Genomic DNA, 22,883 nt, shown 5'->3' on the forward strand with positions numbered 1-22,883 from the left:
TAAACGGAAAAAATTAGTCAGAGATGGATAAAAGCCGAAAATTCAAAGCTGAAAATGTGCATTTGTATTTCCGATGGCCACAAAATGAAGAATCCCTTGGACGCAGACATCCGACCCAAAAAGCGAACGGAAAACTGATAATGATTGTGGCCTGCGGGGGCATTCGATGGTCAAAAGCCCGAATCGAATGGAACTCTGCATATCGAAAAAGCCAACGTAGCCCAACAAATCAAAAATCTATCAAATTGAAATTTTGCAGGTAATATGGCAACTGTTGAAACTCGTTTCCTTAATAAATACACATGGGAACATAACAGCAAATGAAATAAAATATTTTTAAGACGTGAAAACCTTGTTACCCGGAAATGTAGATCCCTTTTCGCTCAGTCTGCGGATTCATGGATGCAGAGTGAGAGCCATGGCAATAACTGGCGCCTGCCTAACCAAAATTAGTTCAGATCCAGGGGCCTACCACTGATGGTGGGCACGAGGGGCTGCAAAGGATAAAAGGCAAAGGATATTTCGGGTGCATATTAAAAGCCAGGCAGCAGGCGCAAGAGAGGCAAACCAAATCAAATGACGTCCCCGCATAGACAAACAAATTTCTCATGTGCATGTGCATGTGCAATGGAGGGAGTGAGTTCCGGGGATATGGGTGGGGATGCCAAAATATTCTATGGGTGGTTGCCCCACTCCGGCTGGTTGGGGGCGTGGCAGCTGCAGGAACAGCCCTGGCATCATCATTAAATATCATTAACACAGCAACGAACAAGCAGCACAGACAACAGACAACTGACAGCAGCCACATCAGCAGCAGCAACAAAAGCAGCCATTCGGTGATATCATTAACAAGAGCAGGATGGTGATTTTAGCTCGAGATCCGGGGAATGGAGGGAGAATGGGAATGGGCATGGGTATGGGTAGGGCAATGGCAATGGCAATGGGAGTACTTTAGGCAAAGGAAGCTCAGGCAATAGCAATTGCAAACGGAATCGCAATAACACACAGCAGTAGCAAGCAGAAAGCAGCTAGCAGCAAGCAGCGAGCAGCATTCAGCATCAGCAGCAACAATCTGGATATCTGGCAAAAGGAAGCAAATGTGTATACAAAATGTTTTTAATTAAACGCTTCCTCCCTCTCCCTTTGAGCGGAGCGTCTCCTTGGCAAAACGAAGTTGACAGACTTTCTCGACAAGCTCGGAACTGAAAATGCCAGTTGTACCTTAAACGCTATCAGCGGCAAAAGTCATCAGCAATTTACAGGGATATTCCATGAATATTTCAATCAATTGGGTTTCCCCCGGTTTCTCATTTCATTTTCTTGTAGTTTGCATTTGGATGTCGCTCGGTTTATATAATGCACGGATAGAAAAGAATACATGCGATGATATTTTGACTCGTTTAATTGATGAGAATCCTCGCAAACATAATTAAATTAACCAAAAACTGTGAAATATTTCAGCGAAGTTGGATGGTTACGAATCAGAAGTGTTTTGGATTGAAGTAACATTTTCACAAGCTCTTGAAATTGCTTCCCATTTTCCAGCACTTGACAAAAGAGCCTCAAATGGTTTTCCGATTTTTTTATGTGTGCTCCAAAAGAGTATATTAGTTGCAAGGTATTTTTCCCATTCGCCGGCATTCAACTCGATTGCTGCACTTCGCATTCTGCCGGGAAGAAGAAAGGGTCATGGATATTCAGTGCTATGGATGGATGGATGAGTGCTGGCATAGACGAATGGATGGATGGATGGATGCCTGGCTGGATGGCTCGTTGGATGCAAAAGTATAAAATTACCGAACGGCATTCCACACATTATGCAATGCGCGGATGTTGCCGCTGGTTGTTGCATGGCAGCGTCGCAGTCCTTTGAAATCACATAATAATGTGCAGCGCCCGCTGTCAGCTGGTGTTTTTATTGCAGATTATGAAGGCAAAACATAAAGCAGGAGCCGGCGCGGCGAACCAACATTGCCATGATTTGTATAATTGCAGTGCGAATAATTACATCGAAATCAACAATGCCGAGTGCGGAGGGCAGACAGACACAATAAAGGATTATGCTCTGTGATTGCCAGTGTTCCGTTTTGCGTTCGGTTCGCAACAAATGTTCTTATTTATGCGCTTGAAAAAGTTTTTAATTGATTTAATAAGTAATGCGATTAATGCCGAACAATATGCGATAGCAGAGAGATACTCGTATCTACATATCCACATGGCCGTAGCACGGACAGTAGCGCACTTCTATCGGAGACCTCAAGAGCACGGTGATTTGCTTTTCCTGGTCGTTGGTTTACTGATTTGTGGCATTTGATATCGGGGGTCTTTGAAAAGCTTTTAATTATGTGTTCGACTCTTGAATTTGCGATGTATTCGAGCTTTGACGGCTTACTTCTAATGAATGGCCCGATTGATTGGCGGGGATTATGCGACTCGGGCAGGAATCCGGGAATCCGGGAATCCGTTTACCTGACAACCGCTTTCCACCCTTTATAAATGGGCTCCCATTTGGTGGTTTTCACCTAGAGTTTCTGCTAACTAGATGTAAACAACCTTCCACATTTGTTGCCCCGAGATAAGCAGTTCGAGAAAGCAAAAGGACAGATAAGACAGATAAGATCTGTCCATTTATCATTTTTCCCATTTATGTTTATATTGCGATGCTCCCCTGTTAAGTCCTGAAAAATTGCAGCACCAAGGCGAGCAGAATCGCCAAGGAGGCGTGTGAAAAGCGCCCTCACAATGGCCCAGAGCTGCGGCCCTGATTGCTCCCCTCAGTTCGGATTGCCCATGACAAAGTAATGACAGTTTACAGCAGATGAAATAAACAAATGACCAATGCCCATCGGAGCATCTGGGCATCTGAGCTGAGCTGTGCGGGATGATTGGTGTTGGCGACTGTCAAAGAAACTCTGAGCTGCACTCGCAAAAAAAAGCAACTGCATTCGCACGGTCTTACATTTCGTGTATTTGCAGCTCATTAGCGAAATGAGATTCATAGTATCGCACTGACCTCAAAATATTGGCTCGCCCTAATTATTCCATAATTCAATTTTGGGGACTTGGCATCATTTTTTCGAGTGCCAAACGAATTGCTCAAGTACTTTACTCCGAGTTGGAAGCCAAAGCTGATCTCGAGCTTCGTTTCATTTGTTTGTTCGCAGCAGTTAAATGAAATGGCAAGTAGAAGGCGGGCCAGTGGGCACTGGTGGTTGTCGATGGACGGACGGGTGGATGGGATGTTCCTGGGGGTGACAGTGACTGACTATCATTACGCATTTATTGTTGCTGCCCAGCGCCATTGTGTTGGTCAAGATGCTCGTATGAGAAGAATCCCCAGATGACGACGGCGAGGAGGACGACGATGATGATAATAACGATAGGAACAGACGTTCGTTGCCGGTGGCCGATGGGTGTGAATTTAATAAAGCCCCCATAAATACACACATGTGTGAGCGGGTGTACAAAGGCCGCCATGGCAACAGCCCTCCATATCCATCCACCTCTTAATGTGCAACAACTATTTTCAATTATTGCCAATCAAATGTTGCATTCAATCGATGTTTATTTGCAGCAGAGGCGACCTCATTATGAGGTTGCCTCTCAGCCTGCGGGTTACAAGACCCCAGTGGGTGGGGGGTTTGGGGTCGATTGGTCCTTTTCGGGGCATGAGGCGTTGCCTAAGAGCCATGTAATTAGTTTGCAAGTGAGTGTCAGGATTAATCTTTGAGTGTGTGTTTGATTGTCGCCACTTCACATGAGACTCTCTCTACCGCACAGATACACACACTCTCGTTAATGCAGCCAAATTGGAGATGCGTGCGTGATGGAAATATTAGTCGTGTCATTGCGATTTGTGCGTGCTGCAAGCGCTAATTAAAAACAGACATCGCAGAGATATTTGTGTTAATTTAATTGTGTTTTTAAATTATCAAGAACATGATTAAATCGCAATCGACGCAAGCAGATTTCCCCAAGTTCACAAGAAAAACTTGTTCGTAAATAGTTAGTGGAAAATTATTTAATGGGAAAAACCCTCACTTGTACAGCTATAGTGAAATAGCTCTCATCTCGATTGTCTGTGCGTATGTATCTGGCCAAAGAAAGTGCGTAGCGCACATGTTAATTGAAGGGAGTGCAAACACAGCAGAAACTCAGGCACCGAGATGCCGCTTCAAAAAGGAAAGAGATGGCAAAGGGAGCAGAGCGAGAGACAACCATATAGGTGATGAATACTTCAATGGCCATGCCATTACGACCGCCAACGAAGCCTGCGACAATGCAACATCAGTAATCAGCCTTTGAAGAGCTATGATGGGCTTTTGCGATACCCGATATCCCAGGTGGGGAGGAGTAATAATTGTTATTTAATTAACTAGTCGATTCCCATGCTTCAAAGTCCATTGAAGGTTTGGCTATTTAGGGAACTCATTTCGATTCAATTAAAGCTGAGATTATAACGGATCAAGTGCAACAGTGAAGATAATATTGCTATTTTTCAAGATTAAAAGTAAAAAGTTATACCTAATAAAAATAGCCATTGCTTGCAACCACCGTTGGAACTTTAATGCAATAATGTGGTGTTCTTACATAACTCTACTTTATACGAACCACAAATTCTCGGGTTCGCATGGAACAATCACCAGCCACAAGGAAGCCAACGTCCATCTAATTAGGTTATGTTTGATTATTGTAATATGGCCGATCCACCGCTCCGACTCCTTGTACTTCTTCATGTGCCCGACCCTATCTCCAGAGATTCTCGGGTCAATTCCATGGCCGACCCCAGAGCTCAACCCGAGCGAAATTGGAACCGCCAATGGAATTTAATCAAGTTTTATTTGCACTATCCGAGGTCCCTGGGCAGCGCAGATGAGCAATGAGAGCACATCAGCAATAAAATCTGCCATATGTGTGTGTTTCTGCTACAGTGGGAACCCGTAGGAAACGTACACTTGTCGTTCACTACTTCAGTGGGAATTTTAAGTGACTTTGTGCGCCTTTAGATAGCATTGAAAATGACTTTTAATTTAGTTTGCCTGCCTCTGCAAACAATTGTATCTTATTAAATTGTGTCAGAACTTGTGCTAATAAAATCACAGTTCGATTTCTAGAGGTTGAACTGTATATATTCGAGTATCTGTGTGGCAAGTACACCAGCATGTGTGAGTATTGATTGTCATAATTAAACGCTGCTGCTGTTGTGCAATTTCCCTGACCATCACGTATCTTTCCCCACTTTCCCCATGTTTTCCTTTCTTGCTCTTGCGTTTGCTCCTGCCCCTCGTGCTCCACCAGTTTGTCTGAGTTTTGTAACTGCGCTTTAAAAGTTTGTTGATTGAATGCAGCGCTGCACAATTGTTGCGAAAGGGCAGCCATAAAGTGGCCTTATACAAACACAATCCCACCTATAAGTCCACTCCCTCATGTCTTTTTCCTTTACACCCACACGAGCAGTTTTATAGCCATTCTTTTGTATACTCTGTGGATTAGTTCTTCATTGTTTAGTTGGCAGCGTGGCGCTCTGCAGATAGCTGACAGCCCAGAGAGAAATGCCAAGAAATGCATTGCAACTTATCAGGGCGGAGAATACCAAATACCGAATACTGAATAGAGGGGCAGATGTGTGCAGAATGTGAGGAGATAGTTGGGTGTGTGGAGCTCCAGAGATGCACAGAAAGCGAAAGAATGCACTACACGCTTAAAGGTAACATTCAAACTGCACTTTCTGTACCGCACCTAATGTTTCAGAAATATTAATAATATTAATATATATAGAACTCTTTCGACTGGCATGAAATTGAGGAGTACCTTGAATATTTCATAAGCTTACAACTTTCGGTGTTTTTTTTAGTGCATCATTTCCATTGCAGCTGCTAAGTAGTTCTGGGGGCGTGCCAAAATGCATAGCTAACTAGCTGGGTGAAGCTCACTTAAGCAGCTCAAGTCGAAATAGATTTCGGGTGCCATGAATAAAATATCTCAGTTAAGAGCTCACAGCTCGGCACGTGTGCGCGTTTGATAAAGAGCAGGTTTGCTATATTGTGCATGTGCAAAGATTTCAGGTTTCTGCTAAATACCTATTGTTGAATTACTCACTTTTGTGATTAGCTAGCTCGGCGAATGCTGCATTATTTATAATCTTAGTCATTGAGACATCAAATGCGGCACGTGATGTTTGCCAAAAATAACTAAAGACGCGATTCCGCTTGTTATTAAATAACAACAAATTGTAATAAAATCACACCTAGACCTCAATCGTCTTGCTCGATTTAAATCGGCATCACCTCAACGAAAGGTTCCTCTTTCTAATCTAAGCAACTTTTGATTCCGCATACAATGCCTGCGCCATTCACTCGACATTTTCATTTAGTCCAGCACTCCAGGGGCATATTAAAGCGACGGCTTTCGACATTTTCGACATTTTCACTTAGTTATTACATTTTATTTGCTTATTTATGGGCTGCTTTCACGCTGTCCGCTACTCTTGGGTTCCTTAGTTCCTTCCATTCCCCTCCTTTCATGTCAATTGTCGGCACATCGGTTGGCCATTGACAAATATTACAAGTCCACCCCCTGGGCAGTTGTGCTTCGCAGTCTGGGCACCACCCCCGCCAAGAGTTGTTATGATTATATTGTGTGCGACATTGTCAGAGGCCGTTTCCATACCCAAAACACGTACACTTCTCCATCGCCAGTCGTATAATATGATATTTGCATGAAATTACATGGACAACGCTGATCAGGGGATGTGATGAGGGGGTTGGAGATGGGGGATTGGGGATTGGGGACTGGAGGTCGGAAGGCGTGGCACAGGCCCTTTGGGTTATTAACATGCTCCAGAGATTAGACCGACGCCGGCAATGATGACAACACTTGATTTCTTTTCCGTTTACTCAGGACTCAGGACTCGCCTTGCAATTCGCAGCAAACACTTGGGAAAAAGCCAGCTTATCAATGAGAAATTGAAATTATTTTTTATTTATGTATTGATATAATAATATATAATTTCTTCCACTTTCGGATTTTTGTGCATCTTTTTGTACAGTGTATCCCTTCCCTTCCTTTTTTTTGTGCTAATCAGCGCAAATATCCAAAATACAAAAGCCAAATCGAAAGTAAAAGCAGAAATCAGTGAAAGAATGAAAGAAAGGAACTCCTCAAAAGAGCTTCCAGCTCAGACAACCTTCTAACCGCCGCCGCCCATTTTATTGCCCACCCCGAAGCCAAAAAGACGTCAATCAAGAAGGGAAAAAATTTGATATGCCTTCTGGGTTTTGTGTTGATTTTTTCGTGGGGTTTTTGGGATTATTGATTTGTTCTCTGCTCGCCTGTAAACTGATATTTGGCATTTGAAATGCGAGCAATTTTGTGTATTTCCTTCTTTGTCAATGGGCAAGGGAAGTTTTTTTCTGTGATGTATGATAAACTTCAGGCGGCAGCCGTCTGCGGCTGGATTAGCCGCTCAACGATTTAAGTGATTGTATATCTTACAGATATACGATTTCGACGAACAAGTGGCGAGATTTAATAGCTCGGGCCAAAGCAAGTGGCACACACTCAGGTGAACTGCGGATGGTAGATTTCGGTGCGGTGGTCTGAAATCAGAAATCCCCATCTCTGTGGCCCGAGTTTGTCCTTACAGTTTAAAGTGATTTGTGGCGCTCGGAGTGGCTAAGAAAGTTTCCTTTCGCCTATTCCCATTCCCACTCTGTCTGTCGGTGTGTGTCTCACTTTATTTCGCTTGGCTGGAGGTTTTTATGGCTGTGCAGTTGGCAGTTTTAGCCGGGAAACGGATCAACTTCTCTGGAATCTGGTAGCAATTGCGGAATTACACTTTGATTAACAAATGCTAATGTTGTTTCTATGTTTCATTGTTTAGATGGGCTTTGACTTGCGAGCCTCACTTGACTTTATTGAATGCAATTGTTTGGAAACTTTTGTGGATAAAGTTGTTGTTCAACTGCAATTGGAGACGATTGATTTATATGCGACAATATTTCAAGATTGTGATGCTAAATGTCTTTGGGTAAACGGCTCTTTTAACGACTTTTTAGGGATATCGGCTCCTTATTTCGATTAATTTAAAAGAAAAAAATAATGATAAGCACTTCCTGACTCTGGGATATGTAATTAAAACTGCATTAAATCGTCCTGATACTTTTGAATTACCTCTATCATTTTAATGAATCCCAACTGAAGCGAAAAGGCCAAGCTGCGGAGATTTTCATTATCAAATACCTATTTTATCCTTTACCCTTGGATTGCCATATCCTTAGCCTAATTTTAATGTGGATATCCCTCTGTTTGGATAACATTCCCAATGACCTTTTGCAGAACTTGTGCCCGCCGCTGCCGTCAGTAATTAAAATCTGTCCAAAGCCTTGCAATTACACCCCAAAAATAAAACCAATGGCTAACCCCTCGCCGTGAATAAAGGCAAAATACATATTACAATGTATACCAACCTTGAGCCTTGAGTGTGGAAGGATCTGGCCTGCTTAGTGGGGGCAAGGAGGCGCCAGGAGCTCGGCACACAAAGCAATTAGCAGAAAGGGACGCATGACAGGACGAAGGGTTTCGGTTCCAGCTGGAGAAGTGAAACGGACTTGTCTGTAAAAAGAGAGCAAGGTAAAATATTTGCATTAGCTGGGGTATAAATAAATGAAATATACAGGTGTGTCCAGAATAATAGCCGGTGGTAAGCGATTCAGTAAAAAAGTGTTTAAGCGGAGAGTGGTGCTCTCTTGTTCGATTCTAATGAGTTTAAAGGCCTTATTGTTGACCGGGACACACTTTCAAGCTCTATGCGAAGTGGATACTAATTTTTCGAGCCCTGCTGTTTGCATAGCTGGAAAGCAAGAAAGGACCTGGCTGCGAGAGGTAGAAATCCTTTTTTAATTTCCTTACGCGCCGTAATTGTAATTTGTATCTGAACTGTTTGCCCGGGCTAAATAAAGTTATAAAAGCATAAAGAGAGCGCCCAAACACGCTATTCGGCGGAGGATACTGTTGAAAATCTGGAGTGCGTTTCTGCTGCACATAAAATTTCATTGATTACATTTGTTTGCCGTTTGCCAGTTGGGCGTTAAAAGCCCTGGAGTGGGTGTGTTGTTCCCCCAAACCAAAGGACCAAGTGTGTGTGTGTCTAGGATCGCTTCCTGTTTACACAGCCAAGACCTAGGGTCCTGGCACACGCGAACCCCGGGCACAAACACACCGAATTCATGGCCAGGCCACGAGAAATACTTAACAAATAAAACGGCGGTAATATATCTTTGTTGCGGATGGGGGAAAATACCTAGAATTATGTGCGCCTAGAAATATTTAAAACGCTATTTATATGCTAATAGCAGCGAACACACAAATTCAGGGAAATGGAAACACCCCGAACTGCAATAGAAACCCGAAAAGCGAACGGCGAGGGCGGTGGTGCAGTGGAATTTCCTTCTTTTTTATTTAATTCCAACCAAACCGAAAACAGTTTTCACTAAATCTTCATTAATTAGTAGCATTTAGGGCGGCATTTTTCTGCGCTCTCGTTTGTGGGAACCACGCCCACCGCCCCCGCTTAACAGCCCAGCGATGCGGCAGCATTAAAGCTACTTAGCATTAGGACCGAAGCCAGGCACAGTGGGCCCCAGCCCGACGAACCGTCAGCCAGGCCAGTCGGTAACAGGTGTTGAAAACCGGCCAATGACATTACTCAGCACTTTGGGTGCCCGAAAGAGCCCAATGATGCATGAAATGAACAGGTGTCTGCGTCATTCATTGGGCTTACCCAACCATTGATGTATATTGAATGGGGAGAGGAGGACCATCCAAAGTCTTTAAAGAACATAAATCAGTTAAGGCTAATTTTGCCACATCGAAAAGTTCTCCTATGCCAGTAAAAGTTATTCGAGTGCGTTGAGGAAAATACAAAAAGTTTGATGCGCTAAGTGAGTGAACGAATTTTGCATAATTTAAGTGAATTAAAAGATTTTTTTGCTGTTAAAGGGGGACAAAGCCTCTGAATAGAAATAACTCTTGGTCGGTATTTGTTACATTACGCTATATAATATTTTAAAACAATCATATTTTTCATTGCATAAGTTTGCACATAATATTCGCCGTGTATTTAATTTTCGTATCAACTTCAAAAAAGTAATTTCGAATAAATACTGATCCCACTGTGCCAGCGCCAGTTTTAGCAACACCCAAAAATGTAGGCAACACAAAAAATAAACACTCAAAGCTGGTGCAAAACAGGAGGGAAAACATTTCATATATACCATCAGGGGAACTCTGCCCTTTATGCGAACATACAACAACGACTATGCAACAACGACTATGCAACAACGACTATGCAACAACAACTATGCAACAACAAGAACAACTACAGGGCAGTGCGAGTACAACATAAAACGACAGCGACTAAGACAACACTACAAATACCATCGGACCGTCGACGGTCGAGGCATTTGCCTGCATTTAATAACGTTTAGCCTGTGTGAAAACAGAAAAAGAATATTTGGAAATAAAAAATAAAAGGGAGAAGGAAAAGCGAGCGGAGAACAAACAAAAACAGAGTTTTTCAAATTGTATGGGAAAATCGGGGAAAAAGGGAAAATTCCTATCCCCAATGCCGAGACACGGGACCGTGCAACGCATTAATTTCATTCACACTTTGAAAAAATATCTACATACATATATTTAAGGCAAATATGCAATAACGGCGTGTCGGAAACAATAATATTTGTCTAGGAACCCGAGCATCGTTCGGATGAAAGAAGGAAAACCGGGCAGACCCAGCAGCAGCCATACATGACACTGCTGGGCATTCTGGGGTTAAGGGTAATATGAAAATGAAGCACGCGCAACATGGAAAAGAAAAAAGCAAAGGGCCTAAAAAAGAAAAGATCCCGGATCGTGTTGGCCAACAATGAGGTACCATAATAATAATTGCTCAAGTATGATGGCTGCAATAAATGGTAGTACCTTGAAAGCAACAAGCATTCCACTTTTTTAAGTCCTGATTTTTTAAAATATGTCAGCAATAAAAATAGGTATAAATATACTTAAAATATTACTTATATATGAGACCATTTAGAGCAAGATGAGGCTTCAACATCTCGTTCAACCATTTCCGTAAAATGTGATCGAAGCAACGGCAATCCTTCCGAGGCCATTTGATGACCTTCCCCCCAAACAAATCGCAGCCAAATGCCGATAAATCCCCTCAGCACACCCCGTTTTTGTGTGCTACCCGATACTAGATATTGAAAATATCCCAATGCCCATGCTGCCCAGTGGCAGCTGCAACTGCTGAGCTCTGAGCAAACAAAGGAGCGTGGTGGCTGGGGCTTTGTGCATTTGTCTCGCGTTGCCTTGATCCCAGACCCATTACATTAGGGAGCCGCCATCCCCATGTATACACACAGTAGCCACCTTAACGGTAGCACAGATCCCAGACGAGCTAAAAAAGAGGAACTGGGAGAAAAACGAGTGGTGTCACGGTGCTTGGGACTTTTCAATGTGTAAAACTACCTGTCGCTGGGCTGTGTGATTGGGTTTGGGTTTGGGTTCGGGTTCGGGGCAGTGTATTCCATTCCATTCCATTCAAACTGCCGGATTTCGGACTCGCGTTGAGCTGGGCAAAACTATCTTTTAACACGCACAACGCATTATACGAGCACCTCACATGCACACGTCGTCGCTGGTGCCACGTCAGTACAGTAGAACCATGCCAGAACAACCAGGACCCGGTCGGAAAGACGGGTTGGGTGGTTGTCCCAGTCAACGTATTTCCCGGGTGTTTTCCAGCCGCGCCGCCACCTGAATTTCAATCCTGCGATTTCCCCAACCACCACTAGATACACCGCCTCCCCTTGATTTTCCCGCTTTTCCGACCGCCGCTTTCCACTTCTTGCTGTTTGCCGGCGACATTTGTCGGCTGCTCCCGCTCCGCTCTGCTGCCTCTGCGTGGCGTTTCCCACTTCTGTGGCGATACTCTGGAAAGGGGTATTCTTTTTGCAACAAGGATGGTGCTGTGAAGAGTTGGTATTCTAGAAAAACGTGTACTTTTCAATAAGCTTGTATTGAATGGAAAATACTTTGAAACAGTTAGTCCCTCAGAGTATTTTATTGATTGCTTTTTAACGATCTTAAAGATAGACTTGCGATTGTACTATTTTTAAAAATCGTTTCAAAACTAAGCATGGAAGCCGGAAAATCTGGTGGTAGTTACTTATGCAAATACTTTCAGAATGCGAAAGTGCCTATGGAACGAACTCACAAACTAACTTGCCCACACTTTCAGTTCTTTCTTTTAGCACGGTATAGTTCAGTTTAGGTTTGGCCTGGGCTTTGCTCGCATTTGCGTTGGCTTTTCCTTTCAGTTTTTATTTCTGCTAAGTGAAATGTGCAGTAACCCGCACACCGAACCCAAATCGGAGGACACAGAGAGCGATGTGGAAAAATATTCCGGCTGGAGCAGCAGTAGTCGCAGTTTCGTGGCTGGCTGTTCCTTAAATAAATTTAGCTTAGTTTTGAATGGTTTTTGCACTTGAGAGGTTTATATTTTGCACTGCTCCCTTCTGTCTGAATGTGCGATTCTGGGCTGTGTGTGCGAGAGACATTCGAGAATTAGATTTGCATCAGTTGAGTTGGCGTAAATGCATTTCGGGGGCTATGGGGTAATCTCGGTGTGGCAGCAGCATATTTACGCCTCAACTCGTTCTACTCAATTGCCGGGGCGTGTGGAAATGCGTTCGCACTGTTTGAGCGATTCCTTTGGCTTGAAACCCGTGCACCGAAAAGAAAAGCATTTATCTAGCGTAGTTTAAACGACAGCAACTATGGGATACCGAATGATTTAAGCTGCTTCACGATGCGTTTTTAAAGATTGGAAAATTACCTTCTACCATTGGCATACAAAATAAATGTAGAAAGAAATAATAATAATAAATACTACTAGTTGTATAATATAATATAATAATATAATATAAGCCTAACTGTATCTAATAAGTTTTCTTGGAAATTTAAGAAATACTTTACTTATTTTTCTAGGTGCCCTCCTAAACTTCTAACATTTTTCTTGACTTTGAATCGCACCGAAGTTTTGGTCCAACCGAAATGCAATACTTTTACTGAGTTTAGAACTTTTCAAATGGATTCTCGGACGATCAAACTTTAAGTTGAATCTTTAACCTGTTTATTGCCCCATTTCGCGCACTGAGATACATTCGTATCTGGATATCTTTATGCGGAACTGATGCCTGCAATGACAAATTGCCTAAGCAGTGGCAGCAGAAACTTCAAGCTCGGTGCCACGAAATGTTGCAATTTATGCAAAGAAATGCAGCAACCAAGTTGCCAGCCCCGCCCCATCGCCCATCTGTGTGGCTACTTTTTATGCTGCCGCAAACAATTCAGATTGTATTTTTTCCTTTTTGCTTTCGCCGCTGTTGAATGTTGGCCATAAATTGTAGCACACAGTGCGTTTCGTTTGGCTTGGTTTCGTTTCGTTTTGCAGTTTGCAATTCGCAGTTTTGCAGCATATTTCAGTGAGATGCCCTTTGTTGCAGCTACAGGGCTTTCATTCGCCGTCGTTGTTTATGCTTTCCATTTTATACTCATCCATAAATACATGTTCTGCAGTGTACATGCATAACTATACATAGTACATATGTACACGTGCTGCACGGCTGAAGTAATTCATAAACAGGCAACTTGGGTGGCACTCGCGTCGCAGGCCCAAGGCAGAAGAAATAAATACGTAGAGTAATGTTTAAGTCCACAAAAACCGTACTGAATTTTACTGATTGAACGACTAAGTCTTGCGATGCAGAATGTTAACGAATATTTTATCATTGAATAATCTAAATAGCTTTTTCTTTATAAAATTGATAACGATTCAAGTCAATTGAGTTCGGATTAATTGGACGAACAAAATTAGATATTTTTCTTAGTTATTAGGCAAATTTAATATCCGATAAAAGAGCGAGTAGTTTAACCCGATCAGGATTATTAGTCGAGTCTATCTGTCCGCCTGTCTGTCCTTCCGTATGAACGTCGTGATCTCGAGGTCGAGAATTCTAGAAATATAGAAGACTAAGCATGCATTCATGTATGTTTCAAAACGCTGTCACGCCCACTCTAACGCCCACAAAGCTCAAGAATCTGTTTTATATTATTATACTACTCTTCTCCCTAAATTTGATCTAGCCATTCTACTCGAACTAGCTGAATAGCGGGAGCTTCTAATTTTCCAAAACTTAGTACAAATACTTAAATTAGGACCTGACCTAGGCGGAAAGCGAACAACAGTCTATATAGGGGAGAATCCGCGGCTTGGAGGCTCCGCATCCTTCGTTCAATCCACACGAGAAAACCCCACGGAACTAACAACTCCCCGGAGAGTATTTATGCGGCAGGCCGGACGGCAGACATATTTGTATTTTTTTTAACATTGCCGTTTCCACTTTCAGCGTGCGTTAACTTTTCTGCAGCACTGTGCGAAGAGTTTCCAGCAGCAGTTGCCAGCATTCCCATAGTCATCGCCATCGGCAGCGGCAAATATTTTGCATCTTTTGTCTATCTTTTGTAATAAATAGCCCCTTCCTTCATGATTGTGTAACTTGAGACGCAGTGCGCCATGAGTTGAATGCGTGTGTGTCAGGTAGCCGAAGGAAAGTTCTTTTCTTATATTCATCACACTCATCAAAAGCCGCAGTAACCTTCTTTTGCACTCTTCCTCAAGAATGAGTATTGCAAATCGATAGGAATAGTGAAAATACAAGGAATTCGATGCTCAGTTTGCACTCTATTTACATTTTAGGGTACTACTCAGTCGACGAGGCTTTTTCGCCTTCAGAGGCCATCATTTTCCCCGAGTCTTTTATTATTATTTGATGGTGGAACGTTGGCGGCGGCCTGTCAAACTCCATTTGCATTTGCCAAAACGTTGTCGAAAATTGTTTCTCCTCGTCTAGCGACCAGTGAGAAAAGAAAAAAGGAGGATGCGGACGGAGATGGCGCACTATAGTCATCCATCCATCTATTTGCCTAATATATCTTCATAGTCGCCGGTTTATGGCCTGCTTGGTCCGTCTATAGCTATCTGCCAGCGGAATCTGCCGCCCCTCCCACATTTCTTCCTCCTTGCCACCACCCAGTGCATCACGGCTTCTTCTGTCATCGTCTGTCTGCCAAACGGTTGAGATTGTAATTTTTTCGAGTTCTCGAGCTTCCGTATACTAATGCGACCGACAACCTCGGACTCGGACCCTGCGCCTCCTTTTCAACTCCACTGATTTCTGTCTGCTTTGTTTGTGCTTCATATTTACGACTGGTCCAGTCGCAGGAGGATGGAATCTGGCACTGGGGCGACTGAGGCACTGTGAGAAAATTGCTACAAAAATAGTAATGTTGAATTTCGACGTAGAAGAATTGATTTCATAGGACGAAGGTCCTATTTCTTAGTCATAGCTTCAAAAACGTATTCAAATTTTTATTTTAATGTTCAACAGTCACGCCCAAAAAATTTTACTTTTATTGAAATTTATTTTTTCCTTTCCAATTCCCAACTTCTGTCGACTAAGGGGTATCCGGTAGTCGAGAAACACGTATTTGGCTTGTTTCGACTGTGTTTTCCAGGCAAAGCACACATTTGCACACTCGGCGAAACGAGTATCTGATGCCCCCATCTTTTAAACGACAGCGGCGGCAATTCCTCAAGTGTTTGGCTGCCACGGCCGCTGGTCGCTCCACTTGAAAATTTGGCATCAAATGTCAGCGTCAGCCTTTGTCGTTAGCATTTGATTTTCACTAGTTCCCGGCTCGGTCCGTTCCCACCCTCGAGTTGTCTGTCCATTGGATTTAAATGAGTTTTTCAAATACTTGTGCACGTACGTACTACGGTAGTCGGCGGCATCATCACCAACTTTCTTTTATTCCTTTATCTTCTGGCACGCACTGACATTTCCTCTATATAGCCCACTACTATTCCGGATCGTATTCAAACTTCAGGCCCCAAACGCAGCACAGAAAACACTCAACTCTAACTTCGGCTCTCAATTCAATTCATGCTCTGTCATTTTTAATGAATCACTTAATTGTCGTCCGAGTTGGGTGGACTTGAGTTCTCGAGTGTTTTCAAGGGATCTGGGATCTGGGATGGGGTTGGATTTGGAATTGGAATTGGAATTGGAATAGAAGAGTGGGAATTGAGGGAGGAGGAGTCTTAGCAGGCTGCCAAAACAGTCGAGAAATACGAGAAGCAAAGATGTTTCGCTTGAAGTAAGTCGCAACGATCCGAATAGTCGAGATTTGATGAGGGATATTTTCTGGATTGCGATGTTTTTCTGATCTGCACGCTCTTTTGACGGCTGAAGTTGATTGGCAGGCGACTGAAATGGAGATCTGTGAACTGGTTGTACATAGTGGTGCTGCTATATTAACAAAACTTCTTCCTGAAGTACGTATACAGCACTCCCATACTTGTAAATTTTTTATTATGTATTGAACTACTTATTTAATTTGCATAGCCTTGCAGTTCGTATGCAAATGATTTATAATGCCACTACTGAGTATATAACCAAACGCTCTGAGCCCAGGTCAATTACGCATATTAAAAAGATTTTTATGACACTCGCTTACTGCAAAGCAATTAAAATTCCATTTGCAAGCTGTAAATAGCCGAGTTATTTGTAAAGCATAAACAACGGAATCGTAAAGCGCTGACATGTTTTATTTCCATAGCTGGAGCTACTCCTTCACAATCAACACCTTTTCAGCACTAAATGTACACTCCAGACCAATTCGACTAGCCCATAAAAATTCCGAAAAGAAACTCCAAACAGAATGTGAGTTCCTGAAAAAATCCCATTCCCCAGGGAGGACATTGCAACTCCATCAAAACGGTTCGCACAACATGGAATTACTCATAAAAGTGCTACCCCAAAACAAAAAATAAGAGAAAAAAGGAACAATTACGTATGGTACACCCGAGTAGAAGTGAAGTGTCTCGTGGCTGTCGTTTCACGTCAACATCTCTCTGGGCCTCCTCCGTTTGATGGCACTGGTACTGGTGCTGGTACTGGGAAGTTGAAAGTGGTTTTACCCATTTTTGGCAGGGAGTCACTACTCTTTGGCACCTCGCCTCGTTGTTGCCGGCGGCTTCTAACAAATTTAAATGGTTTTCAACTTAATTTTGGGGCCCAGTTATCATGGCTCAGTGTGTGCTTCCTATCAAGACAACTGGATTTTCTACACATGCAATGTGTCCCTGAAATATCTGTTATCTACACTTAAATACGTCCACACTTTTTGGATACTCCTTTTTGAAATGGAAAATACAACTTGATCATTTGGCTAGAGTTAAAAAATGAACTTTGATTCAATGACGAAATATCATCAGATTTATTTCCCAGTTTTTTCGACTGTAAATCTCCTTCGAAAAGCATAAACAAATGAAATGAGGCACGTAAGTATATATCAACGAAGCGCGGAGGAACATAGAAACTCGATGAGGCCGGCTTTCCTGGCCGCGGAGGCATCTTCATCATTTTCCACGCATGATTCGGCATAAAATTTCGTTCACACCATTTAATTTTGGAGCACGGGGCGTCGAGACGAGACAGTGGGAATGTGTTCCGAATTTAGAAAAAGACATAGGAATGGGAGTGTGCTTATTGTTGACATTTCGGCTCAACACTCCTGGCACACGCATCAGCAAATCGTGTGAGTTATAGTCGTTGGATATCGAATGGGAAGAAGGCTCCTCGTCGCTCCTCCGTATTTATGGAGAACGAGATGGGATCGTAACAGACATATGGGCATGACACTCATTCCGCTGAGGTCGGCCGCTAATTAAGTGCAGCCGAACATGACTTTTTATAACTCAGATTTATGTTGATTTTATGGCCGCCCAACTCAGAGGGACCATCCACTCGAGGACGGTTTTTGGGGCTTCCACGCCTTCTGCTTGGCTTGAGATCAATCAGCGAGGCGATATATTTGATATGTAATTAAGAGTAACGTAACTGTTTATACATCTCCGCAACCTTGGACCCGCGGTGCACTTCTAAGGTCCGCATTTCGTCGTACTGCAATGAAATTTGATTGAGTTTTACAGCCCCCATTCTAACAGACTTGCATGTGATTAGAGAATGCATCTTCAACCATAGAGTAAACGGTGGGAACTCAGTGGGGCACGAATAACAAAAATCTAGAACCGTAGCCACAACTTTTCCGTGCGGTTTTGATTAAGTCTACACACATTTCTGTTTGTTCAACTTTCTTTCATCTGCTGGTTTTCTACTTTTTGTTGCCACTATTTTTATTAGCATTGGCATTATTATATAGCATTATACAAAATATTTTGGTAGCACCGCTGTCAAATATGACAACTGAAAGTCCACACATTCCATTAGGCTGACAAAACTCAAGGGCTAAGTTATCGACTACTGTATAAGTAAAATAAATTAGAAAGCATAATTTAGGTAAATGTTTCTATTTCAAATTACTAAATGTTTTGTTGCAAATCCATATTTATTATATAGTAAATTACTGTGAGATTTAATTTTTAGGGTTGAAAACATAGCGAAATCGATTGTGCAAATTGTATATCGAATAGCAAGAGCTCTCTTTATTTATGAACACAAATTTGATTCGCATTGTTTATGAATACATTAATATATTCATCACTCCGAGGAAATGTCAGAAATTTCACCCTCTACCGAACAATTTTGTTTTGATTCACCCATTCAATTTGAGAAGGCAAATGCAATGGCAAATGCCCAATTCGCTTCAGTTCACTCTGTCGCGCTTTAAGCGAGCGATTTAATTCCAATTTAATTCGAGCCTAATCCAAGGCGCCAGCCAAGAAAGAAGCATTTCCCAGGCATAATCCTCTGCGCTGCCCTACTCAGAATAATTTGAAAACTTTAAGCAGCAACTTTTTACCAGCGCATGCAGCTGTGACGCGATTGCTCCGAGGCAGGGGTACGTGGGTGGTAATCAGCGTTGCGAGGTAGCAAAGAAATATTTTACATTATTTAATAAATATTTAGCACGTTTGAGCTGTGTTACGAAGAGATTTACTTCGAGAAAAATATATCACAAATGTGATGTATTTATCTTGTCATATAATATTAAAATACTTATTGTCTTTTGAGCTTGCAGCTAATTCGCTAGTAAATAGCTAGACACTCATCACTGCTGGTAAGGAATGTTTTAGTCCGTAATTGTATCTGGCCAAAGTTGTGGACACTGGAAGGATCATCTTGGGTCCCTGGGCCAGTTTATGCCTACGGTTATCACATCATTATTCAAGCATCAACTGCTGGTTTTTCTCCTCTGCTTGAATTTTTTTCCTCCATTTTCCCTCGTTTTCCGGGGGCCTTTGTCAAAGCCAAAACTTAAGTTAAGCCACTTGAGCGACATTGTTGAAATCGGTAATTTGCCTGCTGCCCCGTCTCCCGATTCGATTCTCGTTTCCCTGGCTCCCCGGCTCCTCGCCGACCATAAAAAACGCGACGAGCGGCTGGCAAAGACGGCTAACGACTTGAAAATCCTTATTAATCACGGACAGTCGCAGGTCCGGTCGGCCTCCTCCTGCTCGTGGCCATAAAAAGTCAATGCTGCCACTGATAAGCAAACGGGCGACATGGCCAACGAACGCAGCAGAGCAACAGAGCAACGCCAAATAAAGCGAGGCAGACCAGATATCTTGTGGCTTCTACCAACTCCGATCCCGGTCCCGCCACAGCTCATTTTCAATTAATTAATCCAACAGCATTCCAGCACTATTATCTTGGCATATCTCAAATATTTCCTTTAATTACGCCAAGCGAACGAAAGGCCGGGCAGCAGCAGGAGTGTTGGCCGCAACAACAAAAATCTGACACCTCTAACAATCAATACATCATCATAAGTGCGGCATGCAAAATAAGCGAAGAAAAAGCCACAAAAAATAAAGGAGTACGGATAAATAAGTAACAGACACGCACACACAATTACAGGCACGATCCCAAGGACTGGGCCACTCCATCTTCCCCTTCTAATGTAAAAAAAATTTATGCCATTCAAAATTAGCAAAGTGTTATCTAAACGCATAAATTACATGCACGTACAGAGCAAAAGTGGGTGGCGGGGGGGTCCAATGGGCTGCATGCAAATTGCCAGCGAGCCTCCTCACATGGTTCCACAGGATATATACATACATATACACACATATAGATGCTATATGTGCGCTAGTGCGATAAGTTGAAAGACATTTTGCTGAAGAAGCTGCCACAGCAGCCAACTAGTTACTATGTGTACAGAAGGGGTCAACAAAATAGCAGCAACTCTGGGTTTGGTTTGTATCGTATTAAAAAAAAACTAGAGCCTGAAACTATATTAGCTTATGTTCCGTTCAATATATTGTTTTGTGAGCATTTGCCTACCATTTAATAGGTAGATAGTATGATTCGTTTCTTCCTATAAATGCAACCCCACCTGTATATTGCGTCTGTGTTTGTGCGGCAATGCGGCATAAACGATGCCAACAACTGATTGTAACGTGAACTAAGCTCGTAATGAAAGCATATATACAAGTCGGCCAGGAAAGGCCAGAACTGAACGGAATATAGCCAAACTGCGCTGGATAGAAAAGAAGAAAGGAGAGGAGACTTGGTCGAGCGCAAAGATTGCCAATAGACCCAGCCTCCATCTCCGCTGGTTCTCTTGACCAAGATGACAACGTGGCCATGGCTTTGGCGTCACTGGCGCTGCATTGGCCAATTGCCTGTCGCCGTCATGTGAAGAAGTGCTGCAAAGCTTGAGTCATGCTCAGGCACAGTGGGGCCAAGTGCAGATCTCATCTAGTCCCGATAAAAAATCTACTTCATTGAAAAATTGAATAAAAAATAATAACCTAATTTAAGAATAATGAACTATAGGAAATTATCAAAAGAGTTATTATCAATCGTTAATATTATTACATAATATAAGAACAACCTATACCACATACAAGTTCTAACTAGTTAAAACTGAACCACATGGAAGGCCAATTTTATAGTATAGTAATATAGTAAGTAGTAGTAGTATAGTAAGATACCCAGTTTCAACCACTGTGGCCCACGCAACCGCGCAGTTCTTTAACTGCCTGCAAAGCAATCTCCCAACGCAGCAGCAGTCCTCCAAAGAGCAAGCCAAACCAAACCGAAATGCCGCATGGACTCCATAGACTGGGAGTCCCAACTCTGGTCTGGACTTGGACTGCGAAAAACGATTCGGGATTCGCGACTCTTGCGATGGCACGACTGTGGCGAAATAAGATATAAGCACGACATAAATGGTACTTTATATCTGCAAGATATTGTTTCTCCAACCATACACAGAAGGTTTATGATTTTCTCTAGATATTTTGTCATCTTTATTATCAGAGCGCGCCTGAGAGGAAGTTGTGGAGTCGAAGGAGAAATACAGGTAATGGCGTAAAGTAACCAAATAAGCTCAAAGCAGCTGAAGATGCGGCTAACCGGTGTCATGGGAAAAGGCCAATGGCAGGAAAATGAATAAATACGAGCGCAAGAACAAGGATGCCTGATGCATTGAATGCCAGACGCAGAAGCAGAAACTGAACCTGAACCTGAAGCCGAAGCATAAGCTGAAGAAGAGCAGAGCACACCAGTGCTAAAGGCCATGTGAGTGTCAGCCCGAAAGGCAGGAAGCAACTGCAACACTTGACCAGCAGACGTCTTGCGATTCTGCAGACGACACCACAATGGAAATGGCACTGGCCAATGGGAATGGGAATGGGAATGGCAACGGGAATAGGAATAGGAGCAGTTGCGTACCTTACACTTGACCACTCCACTGTGCAGCTAGGTTTCAGCTGGGCCAGGTTACTCCCTTCCTCCTCGAGGTGCGTCTTATTTATGGTTCGGTCCCCCACATAAACAACATTATTTGCCACCCCACACCAACTCGACCCTGTCATAAACTAGTTTCACACACATCTATATCTCTATGTGCAGAGAAAAAATATCTACATAGACGTTTGTAAGTTTGGAGGAATATTGAAGAATGTTTCCAAGAGAAACGATTTGTGAAATTAAAACATAATAAACCTCCTAGATCTTTCGGTTGGAAAAAAGCTAGTTCTTAAAGGTTTGAAGATAGTACTCTTCAACGAGATACATTTAAAAATTTTCCAAACTAATTCTTTTCTGTGTACACCTCTCTTGCGAACACTTCGTCTTGGAACTATATTAATGCGTGAGCACACACAACTTGGCTACCAAGCTCAATGCCTCCACCCCACGATCCCCATCTCCTCGGAGGGTTTTTCTGTACGTATAGATATACCTATATATATATAACAAAAGGCGCCGTCCAGGGCATTGAGGCTTCGCTTCTTTGTTGTTGACTTAGGCCCACGCCAAGAGGCAGAAAGGCTTCTTCTTCCTAGAGTCCGGCATAAAAAACCACAAAAACCAGAGCTGGCATATTGCCGCTATTGTCTTTTATAGTTTCCTGGAACATTTGCCGCTTTGGCTTTCCATCTCGGGCCACAGCAGCACCACCATTCCATACCATACCATTCCATAGCATTCCGCACCACCACCGCCGTTAGTGTGGTGCAATACTTGTGCCCCAGAGCTTTCCCTGTGGTTATTTCAACAGTGCCTCGTGTGTTATACGTCTTCGCGGTTGCCATCGGAACAGTTGGGCCCGAATCTACTGCCGTATTCTTTAAATATGATTTAAAACTTTACCGCAGCCATTTGCCAACTGTAATGTGACCCAGTTAGGGGTGGACTGTGGGTCGAGTTAGTGGTAGGGCTATTGTATGAGAAAGTTAAAAGAAAAGTTTTTTAGGGCAAAGCGAACATATCTTTGTCAACTTTTAA

At 42.8% G+C, this 22,883-nt stretch overlaps 1 protein-coding gene across 3 annotated transcripts in view; it reads right to left on the minus strand.

Moving 5' to 3' along the window:
- The window catches only part of LOC6618225, a 69,557-nt gene that overhangs the window by 14,183 nt on the left and 32,491 nt on the right, over window positions 1-22,883 (minus strand). Inside the window, exon 4 of one of the 3 annotated variants that reach the window (XM_032718514.1) lies at window positions 8,469-8,613. The exons of the other annotated variants lie outside the window; for them this stretch is intronic. Within the exon in view, the coding sequence (XP_032574405.1) occupies window positions 8,469-8,613 (145 nt within the window). The remainder of the gene's footprint in view (window positions 1-8,468; window positions 8,614-22,883) is intronic. 3 annotated transcript variants of the gene reach the window in all.

The sequence above is a fragment of the Drosophila sechellia genome, chromosome 2L (genome assembly GCF_004382195.2).
Source record: "Drosophila sechellia strain sech25 chromosome 2L, ASM438219v1, whole genome shotgun sequence".
NCBI classification, from domain to species: domain Eukaryota; kingdom Metazoa; phylum Arthropoda; class Insecta; order Diptera; family Drosophilidae; genus Drosophila; species Drosophila sechellia.